Consider the following 14,400-nt stretch of genomic DNA (forward strand, 5'->3'; position numbering starts at 1 on the left):
TCTTCTTTATTCATTTATTTCATTATTAAGGGAATCTATTTCTCGGCATAAATGGTGTGTGTGTGTGTGTGTGTGTGTGTGTGTGTGTGTGTGTGTGTGTGTGTGTGTGTGTGTGTGTGTGTGTGTGTGTGTGTGTGTGTGTGTGTGTGTGTGTGTGTGTGTGTGTGTGTGTGTGTGTGTGTGTGTGTGTGTGTGTGTGTGTGTGTGTGTGTGTGTGTGTGTGTGTGTGTGTGTGTGTGTGTGTGTGTGTGTGTGTGTGTGTGTGTGTGTGTGTGTGTGTGTGTGTGTGTGTGTGTGTGTGTGTGTGTGTGTGTGTGTGTGTGTGTGTGTGTGTGTGTGTGTGTGTGTGCGCGCGCGCGGTTAATAGGTAACCGACTGCAATGTAAGATGTATTATTCTAATATGTTTGTTATCAAGCAGCTGAAGCTTGTCACAGGTTTAAGGTGTGTTGGAGCAGGGAGAAACCTAAAACATGCAGGGCAGTATCCCTCCAGGAGCAGGGTTGGATACCCCTGATGTAGACAAAGATGGCAGTTACTTGATTCTTACAAGGCTTTGTAGAGGGTGAACCTATTACCTTGACTAATAATGGCCTCAATTATAATTGCCCTCAATTCATGGAGAGGAGACCTTCAACACTCACAAACACAGAGTATGACATGCTAACAACACGCGTTGTTGAAACGCTATGACCATTACTAGACATCAATATAGAATAGAATTACTTTAATGATCCCAGACTGGGAAATTATTTTGTAACGGCAGTAGTGGGTCAGCAAATGGAAACTTTGTACATAACATAAATAGAATCAAATATATACATAGTGTATATATACAGTGCACAGCGTGCTATAAACAATAATAATATATACAACAAAATATGCAAAATATACTATAACAATAATAATATATACAAAACAAAAAACAGTAGAGAGAGCAGAGTTCTCTGTCAGGCAGAGGTGAGAGAGTTATTATAAAAAGTGATGGATTGTGGCAGGAAAGATTTCCTGAATCTGTTGCTACAATAGCGAAGCTGAAGCAGCCTTTTGGAGAAGGTGCTCTGCTTTTTGACCAGTGTGAGTTGGAGAGGGTTGATTATCCATGATTAATAACAGTTTTTTCAGTGTCCTCCTCTCCACCACAGCCTCCAGAGTGTCCTGTTTGCAGCCAATTACAGAGCCAGCCTTCCTGATCAGTTTGTTGAGTCTGTTGGTGTCGCTGGCGCCAATGCTGCTTCCCCAACAAACCACAGCAAAGAAAAATACACTGGCCACCACAGACTGATAAAAGATCTCCAACATCTTGCTGCACACGTTGAAGGATCTCAGCTTCCTCAGGAAATAAAGTCTGCTCACCCCCTTCTTGTCAACAGCTTCAATGTTAGATCTCCAGTCCAGTCTGTGGTTGATGGTAACACCCAGGTACTTGTCCTCCACCGCCTCCACATCCTTTCCCAGAATGCACAGAGGTTGGAAAGCCATATTCCTCTTCTTCCTGAAATCTATCACCATCTCTCTGGTCTTGCTGATGTTCAGCCGCAGGTGATTCTGTCCAGTCCACTTCACAAAGTTGTCTACCAGTGCCCTGTACTCCTCCTCCTGTCCCTCACTTATACACCCAACAACAGTCGTCAGAAAACTTTTGCAGGTGACACGACTCAGTGTTGTACTGAAAGTCAGTGGTGTATAAGGTGAACAGGAAAGGAGACAGTACAGTCCCCTGTGGAGCTCCTGTATCACTAACCACCACATCAGACAGAACACTGCCCATACTGACAAACTGTGGCATGCCTGTCAGGTAGTCAGTAATCCAGGAGATCATTGTGTTGTCTACTCCCATCACCTGCAGCTTCTCCCCCCGTAGCAGTGGCTGAATGGTGTTAAAAGCACTAGAGAAATCAAAGAATGTGATTCTCACAGTACCTCCTCCACCATCCAGGTGCAAAGGGGCTCGTTGCAGCAGGTAGATGACAGCGTCATCAACTCCCAAGTGGGGCTGGTGAGCAAATTGCAGAGGGTCTAGCAGGACTCTCACCTGCGGCCTCAGGTTGACCAAAACTAGTCTCTCCAGCACTTTCATGACGTAAGATGTGAGGGCCACTGGTTGATAGTCATTAAGGTCTGATGGTGACGACTTCTTTGAAATTTGAAATAGGAATTAGGCAGGAAGTCTTCCAGAGCACTGGTATTCTCTCCTGACCAAGGCTCAGGTTGTAGAGGTGTTGTAGGACAGGAGACAGCTGGCTGGCACATGTCTTCAGGACCCTGGGGCTGATACCATCATGGCCTGCAGCCTTATGCTGGTGGAGTCTCTCCAGCTGCCTCCTAACCTGGCCTGCAGTCACAGTCATGCGGGGGAGGCTGCTGGTGTCTTCAGTGGACGAGGAGGTAGTGGAGGAGGAGGAGGAGGAGGAGGAGGAGGAGGAGGAGGAGGAGGAGGAGGAGGAGGAGGAGGAGGAGGAGGAGGAGGAGGAGGAGGAGGAGGAGGAGGAGGAGGAGGAGGAGGAGGAGGAGGAGGAGGAGGAGGAGGAGGAGGAGGAGCAGCTGCACAGGAGAGCTCAGCTCTGAACGCCCTCTTCTTCTTGTTAAGAAGGGCTTTCAGGTCATTGGTTATCCACGGCTTATTATTAGAGAAGCAGCTCACAGTCCGGGTTGGCATGGTGGTGCATTCACAGAACCTGATGTATTCTGTGATGCAGTCGGTCATGCTGTCCAGATCCTCTCCATTTGGCTCAACAAGTGCATCCCAGTCTGTCCACTCAAAGCAGTCCTGTAGTGCGTCAGCGGCCTCCTGAGTCCACCTCCTCACGCTCCTAGTGTGGACAGGCTGCCGCTGAACAAGGGGAATATACTTAGGGGTCAGCAGAACCAGGTTGTGGTCAGATCTTCCGAGAGGGGGGAGGGCTGTGGGACTGTATGCATCCTTAGCATTTGCATACAATAGATCCAGTTTGTTACAGTCTCTGGAGGGGCAGTCAACATACTGGTGAAATGTTGGGAGGATTTTATCCAGTGAGACGTGATTAAAATCCCCAGTGATGACAACAAATGCGTTAGGATGCAGCGTCTGTATCTGGGCAACAGCGGAGTGGATGACGTCATAGGCCAGCGCTGCATCAGCTGAAGGAGGAACGTACACACCGATAATGATGGCAGACGTGAATTCCCGGGGCAAATAATAAGGCCTCATCCCCACAGTCAACAGTTCAATGTCCGGGGTACAGAGACGTTTCTTCATGTGAACGTGTCCGGGATTACACCACCTCTCACTCACGTACAGTGCAATCCCTCCTCCTTTTTTCTTTCCGCTGCTTGTCATGTCCCTGTCCGCCCGAACAGTGCTGAAACCGGGAATCGCCATGCTGTGGTCCGGGATGTGTGAGTGGAGCCATGTCTCCGTGAAACACAACACACACACGATATTCCCTCTGAGCCTTTATCAGCACGGCAAGCTCGTCCGTCTTGTTCCCCAGAGACCTCACGTTTCCCAGCCGGTCTGTGTCTCCTCATCTTCACCCTCCGTTTCACTCCAGCTCTGCAGCCACGGCGTCTCCTCCGCAGCTCCTTCAGGACCTCAGGTCTGGCTCCAGGCAACAGTACAGGTTCACACAGAGCAATCAGCTTGTCGCGTGTGTAAACAATGCACTCAGTGATGCGCTCCTGACCCTCTCTTGCTAGGGCTAGCAAAACCATCACAAAATCAACACAAAAGTGCCGTGAAAGTTCAAAAAAAGGAAAAAGAAAAAAGAAAGGTGTCCTCTTCCAGGAAATATTAATTACGGAGAAGAGTCGCCAAAAGTTAAGCAAAAAGCAAAACGCACACAACAAAAACTTTTTAAAAACTTAAAAACCCACGGGAGTTGCTTTTACAGGCTGCCACCTAGTATGGCGCCATAGCAATCATATATTATATATAACCAATATTATGAACATGGGGACAAATGCATAAAAATTGTTAGCCTGGCCGATCAGGAGAGACGATAGCTCAGTAATGTATCCCCTCAATTTCTTAATTGAGGGGATACATTACTTTACTGTGCACTATCTGCTACTGTTCCACTGTCTGAAAGTGTTATCTAACTTAGCAGCTGGGAAATTATGATTATTAGAAATGGGACCAAGTATGTAAAGATCAGACAAGTTGAATGTTTGCCTAAACTATCCATAGTATCCATATCCTCAACTTACAACTGGACTGGGGGAAAACTTTGATGGACAAATGGGTAGTTTTGATGTTGTCAGTGCACCAAGCGATGCTTGTTTACAAGATTTTGCTTATGCAATGCACAAGTCTGTTTCAGGGGCCTGTAACCAATAAACTATTTTTTGTAAGTTTGCTGCCCAATAATAATATATCAGACCCGTAAGGGCAAGCCGATCTTTTCTTGATCTTTCAAGATGTGTCCTTCGTAGCCTTGAGGCTTTACTGGCCCATAAAAGATTTCAAAAGTTGCTCATCTGTTGAGTGAAAAAAGGACTTTGGTAGAAAAACGGAGAGTCTCTGAAATAATTACAAAAATCTGGGTACCACATTCATTTTATTCCAGTTAAAGATAAGAATCTGAGGGTTTTTTTTCCGAATGTGGTGGAAACTTACAGATGCCATTAGGAACTTGAAACAGAAGGTAGAGATGTATGACTTTTTCTCAGATTGTCTGTCTCATTGTGCTTTAAGGATATAGTGACAGTTTCAGAAAATATCAAAAAAGAAACACATTTTTCACAAAAACTTACCAGATTAAACTTTTATACTGAAAATAAAAGGAAAAACCTTGTGATTGTTTTGTTTTGTAATGTTGATTGGAATACATAATTGGTGTGGTCCACCTCCTGATCTGCATGTATGTTTCCTGTGATTCAGAATGAGATCAAGAAAGAAATAGAGCGGCGGAAGATGGGGAAGGATGTGCAGGACTTGCAAAGGAAACAAGAAGATGAGAACACCAAGCGACTCCTTGAGGAAAGGAACAGGGTGAAGGCTGAAGAAAAGGCTGCCAGGGAGCGGGTCAAACAGCAGATTGCCTTGGTAAGCACAGCTCTCTCTCTCCATTCTTCCCTCGGTTAAAGCAACACCGTTTGGAAGTGAAAATCATTCAAGAAGTCTGCCTCTGCGATTGATCACCACTAGAAGAACACTATGCCTAAATTGAAAAACTTTTCATCATCATAAAACTTCACTATCTGACATGATTTTCAGTTTCAGTTGTTCTATATAAAGTATCTTTTTATACAAACCTGCAAACGAGTCGCTTTTTTCAGCGTTAAATCAAAATATGTCATTGACGTGAATCGTGCAGATCTGAAGACCTTTTTTTTTCAGATGGATGGGCAGCACAATTGGACATACAGTAGGCTACATTCCCACAGACCGGAGTGTGACCATAGTAGTCTGTAGAGCTGTAGTGATCGTCTTCTTAGTAAAACATCTTTGATGCGATATCTCTGGTCTTTTAACCAATCAGAATGAAGAAAACAGCATAGTCTTCTTTTCCATGGATGAAGAAAAACTTTTTGCAGTGCTAACTTTCAATTTTGAGGCTTTTGCTGCCATTGATGTCATATGCTGTTTAACTAACTTAACCTGCTACAGTAATGTTAACTGGACCAATCAAGTTAGTCAGTAAGTAGGGTGTCAAGTGTGATACATTTTTCCTAACCTGTCGCAAACGGTTGGAAAATTTGTCCGTCAGCTTGTTAGCACGTCTGCTAACGTCTGTGTATTACAACAGTGGTTAAGAATGAATCCTATACCTTTGCTAAGTTAACTCAACTCCTGCTGCATCCATATTTTTATCTGATTTTAACATCCATCTTTATCGTAAATTAATAATTAGGAGGGAAATGAAAACAGTATGAAATTAGATGTGTTTCTAAGTCACAAAACAAAAGTTACGAATGTAACTACTGTTCTATGAATCCTGGATGACCGCCAGAGGTAGTGATGAGTTGGAGGGAGTCTGTCCGAAAACCACGCCCAATGGATGGGGGGTAGTCACATTCACATTGTAATATCTGGAGAACGTGCTTGGCGATGCCCATGAAGCCACGCCACATATGACCTCCAAGGGCACCTCTCAGGGTAGCCCATGATGTCGAAACACTCCTACTAGAGTGGCATTTCACCCCAGATGGTAAAGAGAGGCCGTTTAACTCATATGTCGAGGCTATGACGTCCACAATCCAGTGAGACAGGCGTTGCTTGGTCACAACACAACCTTTCCTAGGCCCACCGTGACGGTTAAAGAGCTGATCGGACAGCCTCATGTCTACAGTAATGTCTACATAGGCTCTAAGGGCCCGCACCGAGCACAGCAGCTCAGAGTTATCATCCCCTTACCTAATAGGGGTTCAAATCATGCCAATCAGATAGGCTGGTTGAGGTGTGGGCATGCCAGCACCTTAAGTGTGTTTGGCCACAAAGTAATGCCAGAGCCATCTGAGTTCTCTGTGCCCCTGTCAAGACGAGGGACACCAGCCTGTGGCTTCCCACTGTGTCATTGTCGATTCTGATGTGCTGTGATTAAATAGCAGCCACATACACCCTCAGTGTAGAAGGAGACAGATTTTCATCTAGGAGCGATTGCGAAAACTTAAGAATGGTAGGCACAGAGCAGTGCACTGGATCAACATTCTCAACTGAACACCCACCAGAAAATAGTTTCCACCTGTTCTGATACTGCAGACGGGTAGAGGGTGCTCTGGCACCCAAATAGTTCTCCTGACAGGCTCTATGCAATCGCTCAGCAGCGGATCGGGCCCTGCAGGGGCCAAACCAACAGCTGAAGGGTTCAGATGCCAAATCCGACCTCCCAGCTGCGTCAAGAGGCATGTCCTCTCTGGAAGGCACCAGGTTGTCCAGCAACAGAGTTTGTGGAGCAGGGGAAAACCGGTCCTGGCAGGCCAGAACCTGTATCCCTGACGCAGCACCCTGAGATTTGTTTGGAAGATCAGGGGAAGCGGTGGAAAGGCATAGTGAAGGCTATCCGGCCATTCATGGGCCAGAGCCTCCTGACCCAGAGAACTGGTCGTCTCAATTAAGGAAAACCAGAGGCTGACTCGACTGGGGCAAAGAGGTCCACCTCTGCTCTGCCGAAGAGACCCAAATGTTGTGCCCCACCTCTGGATGAAGCCGCCTGGTGGGGGCCTGCGACGGGAGAGGAAGTCCACAACCTTATTCTGATCACCCGGTAAATACGCCGCTCATAGGCTGGTCAGGCGAGGGGTGGCCCATGTTAGAAGCCTGGGTCACCTGCAGTAACCATGCGGACCTGGTGACCCCTTGATGATTATATGAAAAACTGCCTCAGTGTTGTCCGACTGGAGAAGCACATGCTTGCCCCTCAGACATGGCAGAAAGTGCTTGAGTGCTAGGTGCAAAGCCTGTAGCTCTAGCACATTGACATGCACCGTGCAATCCTGAGCAGACCATTGCCCCTGTACTTTCCTGCTGTGCCACAGTGCGCCCCCTCCGGAGAGGCAGGCGTCCGTCATGACGAGTTTGCGACGAAATGGAACAGAGCCCGTCGGCACACCTCAAGTATGACTCCTCTCTCCATGGCAATAGGGCACAAAGTCACTGCTGTGACACCCTGAGCCTCCTGTGTCTGTGCCACTTGGCGTCCAGTTGGAAGCTGTTTATCCATCTCTGCAGTGGGCGTAGTGACAGCAAGCCCAAGGGAATAACAGTCGAGGCGGCCACCAATTTGCCCAAGAGGCAAAGGAACTGGCTGTAGGGCCCCCTTGGAAAAAGGAAAGATGGAGGACATTTCCCAAGCTTCAATGCGTCAATGCGTCAATGCATATCCAAGAAGGACACCTCCAGTCTGGATCAGGCAGGCCAGCTGTGATCGGCATGAAACTGGACTCGCTGGTGACAGTGGCAGAGATGATGACACTGGACAAACTGCTGGACATTATGGACAATGCCAGCCACCACCTGCACACCGTCACCAGCAACCAGAGGAGCCTGTTCAGTAGAAGGCTGCCCCTGTCCAAGTGTAGGATGAACAGGCTCACGAATGAAATAAAGAGGACAGAAGGGAAGGAGTGGGAGCCACTCACTGTGCAATTAATAATCTACTCTTGCATACCTGGACACTTATCTTCTTTTCTTTGTGCAATAACTTTATCCACCACTTAAGTGCAATAATTTAATCTTACTGCTCATTTCTGCCATATACAGTCATACATATTTTATCTTATACATTTCCTCTACATTTAACTTATCTGATTTAATTTTCTGCAAACTTTATTTGACCTGTATTCTTACATCTACCAGAAAAGTGTTGCTGTCTAGCCTTGAATAACCCATGGTTAAAATTACAAACACTTTGTTAGTAGAGGCCATGGTGAATTTGAAGTCTAGTTTTTCTCCATTCACGCTCTGATTTCATGCATTCTGTTTCCAGAGCCTTTACCATCATAGTGTTCCTCCATGGTGTTCACTGTCTGGTCAAAGTCATCTTGGTTTTAATTGGTGCAATGGTATCAATGACATTTGAGATTTTGCAGTTGAAATTATCCACAAGTTCATCAACTCTCTCTACACTCACACTTGGTGACATTGCTATAGCTTCCCTAAACTAAACACCGGTATTCTCATGTACATACCTTTTCTTAACAGACAGAGGTTAACTGAAAGATAGGAGTTATCTGTAAGTCAAAGAACACACAGAAATTATCAGAAAGAGCCAAGTCCTTTATCAACAGAAGTAATGTCACCTCTAGAGATAACCAGAGTGTGGCCTTGACTGTGTGTGAGGACCCTTTCACATAGTGGAAGAGGCCAAAAGTGTCAAGAAGAGAACAAAGTTCTTTGGTATTTGTGTCCATGTTATTGTCTATGTGAATGTTAAAATCCCCTGTTGTAGTCTGTGCAGATAACTGACAGCAGTTCAGCAAACTCATCAAATAATTTTCCTGGGTATCTTGGTGGTCTACTAATAATAAGGAAAAGAGAGCTTTTGTCTCCCCCTTTAGTAAAAAAAAAAAGGGATATTAAAAGAGCTAAAATCACAGCAATCAAACATAGTTTCCTTGCACTGAAATACAGATTTAAAAAGGGCAGCAAATCCCCCGCCTTTTTTCCCACTTCGACACTTATTCATAAAACTGAAATTTGTTGGTGCTACCTCATTGAGAATGGTACTACAGTTACATTCAGTCAGCCATGTTTCACTAAGAAATAAAAGTCTAGATTATACTTCATATTGATGTCATTTACTAGCAAGGATTTGTTGGCTAGTGATTTGATATTGAGTAAAGCTAACCTTGTTAGGTTGACAAGCTATACTCAATAGATTTAACTGAACCCTTTTTATTTCTCACCAGTTTTAACACTTTTCTGTTACCCGTCATCACAGGGATTGATAAGGCTGCCTGAGCTCCATAGGGCCCTGGCTTTTTCCTGGGGAAGAACATTCTTGATATCAGTATTACAGCCTGGATCCGGCACATATCAGTCAAACTCAATGATATGATGATTCAGAGGAGGTAGGGGGGCTCGCTGACTTTTGGATTGTTTCCGAGTTGGTGGAGTGGGAGGGGGTCGATGATGTGGGAGGTGAATAGGTGTTAGTTGGATTCCAGTATCGACTAGGCTCAAGAAGGAGTCGAGACTAAATGGAGAGAGTTGGGGGCTGGGTGCGGTCTGGGGGGGGGGGGGGGTGAAGGTTGGAAGTCTTCTGTTGGGGCTTGGGGAGACTCCCCTTCTTGGGGATAATCCACATGTTGGGGTGAAGATGGTGACGTTGCAGGTTCTTTCTGAGTCCTCTGTCGCTCTTGAGTGAGCGGTACACATGTTTTTAAGCCATCTGTTTAGAATCAAAAGCCTGCTGAATCTCTCATCTCCTCGCTGAACTGTTGGTAGAGGTCCACTGAAAAACATTTCAGTATTTAAATACTGGACATTGTTCATCAGATCAATGAAGTCTTGTGTAATACCTCTGATTGTTGCTTCACAACATCAAGGGCTCCTGTGTGGATGAGAGACTTCAGTGTCGGATGCTCAGCAGCAATCTTAAGGATCTTCTTCATCTTCTTCATTCGTCATCAGACACCATGTCATTGGGAAAACAGAGTACTTTGGTGTTTTTCTTGCTGCAAAAGCGTTTTATCTCATTCACAACTCCGTCACCCACTATTTGACGCCCATTGGTTAGCTATTTCTGTAGCCCTTAAGCATATGGTTTAGCCTCATGCCTTTCTCTGGTCCTGGGAGATGAGCCTTCTTTTGGGGAGCTTTGTGAAAGTAGAGCAAATCTGATCTATAGTAGATCCCTGTGTCTTGGGGCAGTTTGCTCTTAGTTTTTGTAGTAGCCTCGGTATTGGGGTTGAAGAGATGGCAGTGCTGGCCTCTCGCTATCATGATGAGTCTACGGGTGCTGGGTTCTGCCTGATAACTGCTTTCCAGGAAGGACTGTTTGACTTACTGCCATTTACACCTGGCTCCTGTCGTGTCTTGGTGGTGCTAGTTAGCTTTTTTTTATTAGCCTGCTCCCTTTCAGTGTTTTGGGTTATCGACAGAGTAGTTTCATTCCAATGTTGTCTATTATCTCCACGTTTACTTCGAGCCGAAGCATTTTTGTTTCCAGTACTGCTATCTTCCGGACCAGTTTGTGGTAATCATCCTTGAAAAGGGAGACATCTTGTTGCTAGTTAGCTTCTTTTAGCTGAGATCCTCAATCTCAGTCAGTGTGTAGCATTTTGGTAGGCCAAGGACGAGCAGTACTCGTAAAAATATTTAGTTATGGCAGTAGTCTATCTACAAAAAGTGTATAGTCCCAGCGAGTATCCAGTAGCCGCTGCTCGTAATTTATCATAGAAGAAAAGCCAGAATATCAGCAAAAATTGTAAGCAGAGACGAGAGCAGAGAGAAAAGCGACTGCATTTACCATATTGAATTATTGCCCTGCCCTACTCCTACCCTTGCATTAAGTCCCATTTTAGATGCACTAATCGTGCGTAAATAACGTTAAATGTGTGTGGAAATACTATATATTCGACCACTATTCGACCAGGCAGGTCACATTAAAGTGTCAATCCTTGTGTCAAGCCTACACATTTGGACGTACCAAGTCATGATAATATTATGGTAAATGGTCTCGGTTTTTGACTGAGAAGCAGGTCGTTTTGAACTAAATGAACGGTTTAAAGGAGCTGTCTTAGGCCACATTCACATACCCTGTGTCAGCTCAGGTGTTTAGACAAAGCAGTGTCACTCAAATGGCCTGTTTGTGTTATGTCCGGTGGGGTTCTTTATAGGGGGGTTCTTAACATCGATATGTTTTTTGATGATACAGATTATTAGTAAGCAAGGAGACCCGATTGATCATTAATCATCTTGTATCTACTAAAAGGGGAAACTCTGTGCTAGGGGCTACACCCTGAAGAAGGCTGTTTGTGTCATGTATAGGTTGTAATTCAGCTTTATTTTAAAATGCACAAGCATCGTATATGTATTTAGAGTTTCAGCATTAAATAGCATTCTGAATAAGGGCTTTTTTTTGCCAGACGAGTGCCTTGGACCTTTTTTTCACACTTAATTTTTCTGTGAAAAAATTTTTATTTAACAATTGATGGTATTCTCTGTAAAGAAGTGTAAAGAATCAAAGATACAGTTTTGGTTTCAGTTCTAAAACTCATGTGTTATTAGATAACATTGTAATGATTCACAGCTCAATGCAGAGTAAGCCTGTGATTTCAAGCTCTTCCAAAAATGCCTACATAGATCAAGGTGAGATAGAGTTTGGAACAATATACATTAAACATTTGACCCCTTCTTTCCTGCAGGACCGAGCCGATAGAGCGGCCCGCTACGCCAAAACCCAGGAGGAGGAGAAGATCGCCAAGAAGGCCCTACTGCAGGCCAGGCAGTCAGAGGAGGAGGCCAAGAAGGAGGCATTAGTCAGGGAGAGGAGGTACAGAGTTCAAGAAGATGAATAACTGACACAACCTGTATATGTTTTTTCTGCCACCACTGCAGGATGAAATGTACATTTGTTCATAACTGTTGTCATCCTGAAGTGCGCATATCAAAATAACATTAGAAAAATAACTCTTATGCCTTTTTACCACAGGCATTTTGACAATTAGACTAGATTTTCTTAATGAAATGTACGTATAAAAGATTAATTTACTTCCCAAAAAATCAAATTGACAATTTCATTGTTAACTAGTTAAGAAATGCTTCTCACATCCCATCACTAGCAGAGGATATTAATGGATGTGTGAAACTGTAGCCACTGCAGGATTAATATAGGGAGTATGTTAGACAAAACCCATTTGTGGAGGATACGGTTGATGGATTTCTTGGCCCCCATGACGCAGACTCTTTTGTGCAAACAGATCCTTCTTTGTAGAAATTACCTTGATGTTTGACCATTTCCTAGTAAGGCCTCATAATTCAATTCAGTTCTTTTTATAGTGCCAAATCATAACAAAAGTTATCTCAGGACACTTTACTGAGTAGGTAAAGACCACACTCTATGACTTTTTTTTTTTTTTTTTAATATTTAAGTTTTATTGCTTTTTCACAATCATGGCACAATGGAAATACAAGACAAAGACAAAATACAAAACAAAGACAAGGGGAGGGAAGGATAGCTGCAGTCTAACACACATTAAGTACACATTAAGGTTCTATATATAGTCCAAGGGGCCTTGCCGGGCACTAGGCCCCTCTAATGGATTGAGAGTCAAGGCAGCCTGTTCCATAGCAAGGATGTCCATAAAGTCATTTCGCCAGAGTTCTATACTGAACAGGGCAGTTGCTAGGAATTCTGGGCCCCCTGAAAGAATATCGGTGTGGGCCCCTCTACCCTATTCCTTGCCACCTTCAATTGTATTGTTTTTTAGTGTTCTTGACGGTGCCTGGTGTAATACACCCAATTTGTTTCCTTTTTTAAGATTAACAACTTAACAAGTCAGAGTATTATTATGTAAATTATGTATTATTAGTTGTCTTATTCTCATTTTATTGATTTGAAACATGTTATTACACTTCTGATTGCAAATATATTTTCAATTAACCACTCAACAAATAGGTAGTGGGTATTTTATTGTATTCAACAATCAAGCACTGATATGCTTATGAAATAATTTGATATAAAAGGAAAAACAGTGTCCTGGCTCAAGGTAGTCCACAGGTAAATATGTAACAATTAACTTAAATGTGCAAGTAAAACAACGAGAACATAGAATACGTTGTAAAACAAATATCAAAAACAACAACAATCCTTATCTAATCCCACTGAAAGTTTAAATTGTAGTAAATAATAGTTTGTTCGCTGTAAGTCTCATCAGAAAGCCCAACGCCGGGCCTTTTTGTTGGCAAATTCGCTGATGAGGTCTTTAAAGTCCAATTGTCGGCTTAGCTGACTTTCAATTGAAAGTCTAGCAAGGCTATTTAGCCTCTCTTGGCTTGCTGTGGATCTGAGATAGTTCTTGACTATTTTCAGTTTGCTAAACGCCCTCTCTCCACCTGCAACAGTCACAGGTAATGTACAGAAGATTCGGATGGCAACACATACTTCACCAAAAATGCTCTGTAGCTGAAGTTTATGGATGGAATTCAGCAGTTCAAGGGGAGAGTGGCAGTCTGAAAATGTGGCACTATAAACAGACCTCAAATGTTGCACTTCAGTTTCAAAATTAGCACTAAGAACCTGTTTGTATTTGCTTGTTAATGAATGGCAAACTGAGTGAATCTGATCATCTTTTAAATCTTTGATTTTCAGTATTGCAGCAAATTCCTCACAAATACTTGCAATGGATTGAAAGCGGGTGTCCAAGGCACAGAGGATGTTATCTAATGCCACATAGAAAACACTGTTGCGAAACAGATTTGATTCTGTCTCCTGTTGGTTTCCCTCTTCTTCTGACCTCTGGCTCTCATCTGCAAAACGCTTTCTCTTTCGCTTGTGGCTGACTGGAAATCCAATGGGAACATCCATAGCTTCTGCGATGAGGGAAGCCTCTGCAAGGAAGTTGTCCCATGAGTCACGAAAGACCTGCATTTCTTCCTTCAATGCCTCTATATTGGCTGCTTCTACATCTAGTGTAATTTTTCCTGACTGCAGAATTATGTTTCTGTCTTCAATGGACTGCAGTATTTTTTTCCAGACAGTCAGGAGAACAATGGCTTTAAAAGATGTAAAATAACTCCTGAGACCAGTGACCTCTGATTTGACTTCATTAGTCAAGCTGCATCTAGCAAGGATGCTATCCAGGGCCTCTAGGAGTGATGGTAAGTTATTTGCAACTGGTTTAACAGCCGCTATGCGGGCACTCCAACGGGTATCAGACATGCGGTGAAGGGAGCAGCCAGTCTTTTTTTTGAGAATGGCCCATCTCTCTGGGCTGGCACTGAAGATATTGTACAAGCGATTCAAACTCCCGAAAA

At 44.0% G+C, this 14,400-nt stretch overlaps 1 protein-coding gene across 2 annotated transcripts in view; it reads left to right on the forward strand.

Annotated features, from left to right (window-relative positions):
• ubxn4 (UBX domain protein 4) overlaps window positions 1-14,400 on the forward strand; it is a 63,588-nt gene that overhangs the window by 25,621 nt on the left and 23,567 nt on the right. For both annotated transcript variants that reach the window (XM_083928728.1, XM_083928729.1), the window contains exons 8-9: window positions 4,861-5,025; window positions 11,790-11,917. In XM_083928728.1, coding sequence (XP_083784854.1) covers window positions 4,861-5,025; window positions 11,790-11,917 — 293 coding nt within the window. The remainder of the gene's footprint in view (window positions 1-4,860; window positions 5,026-11,789; window positions 11,918-14,400) is intronic.

The sequence above is a fragment of the Echiichthys vipera genome (genome assembly GCF_963691815.1).
Source record: "Echiichthys vipera genome assembly, chromosome: 2".
In the NCBI taxonomy this organism is placed as follows: Eukaryota; Metazoa; Chordata; class Actinopteri; order Perciformes; family Trachinidae; genus Echiichthys; species Echiichthys vipera.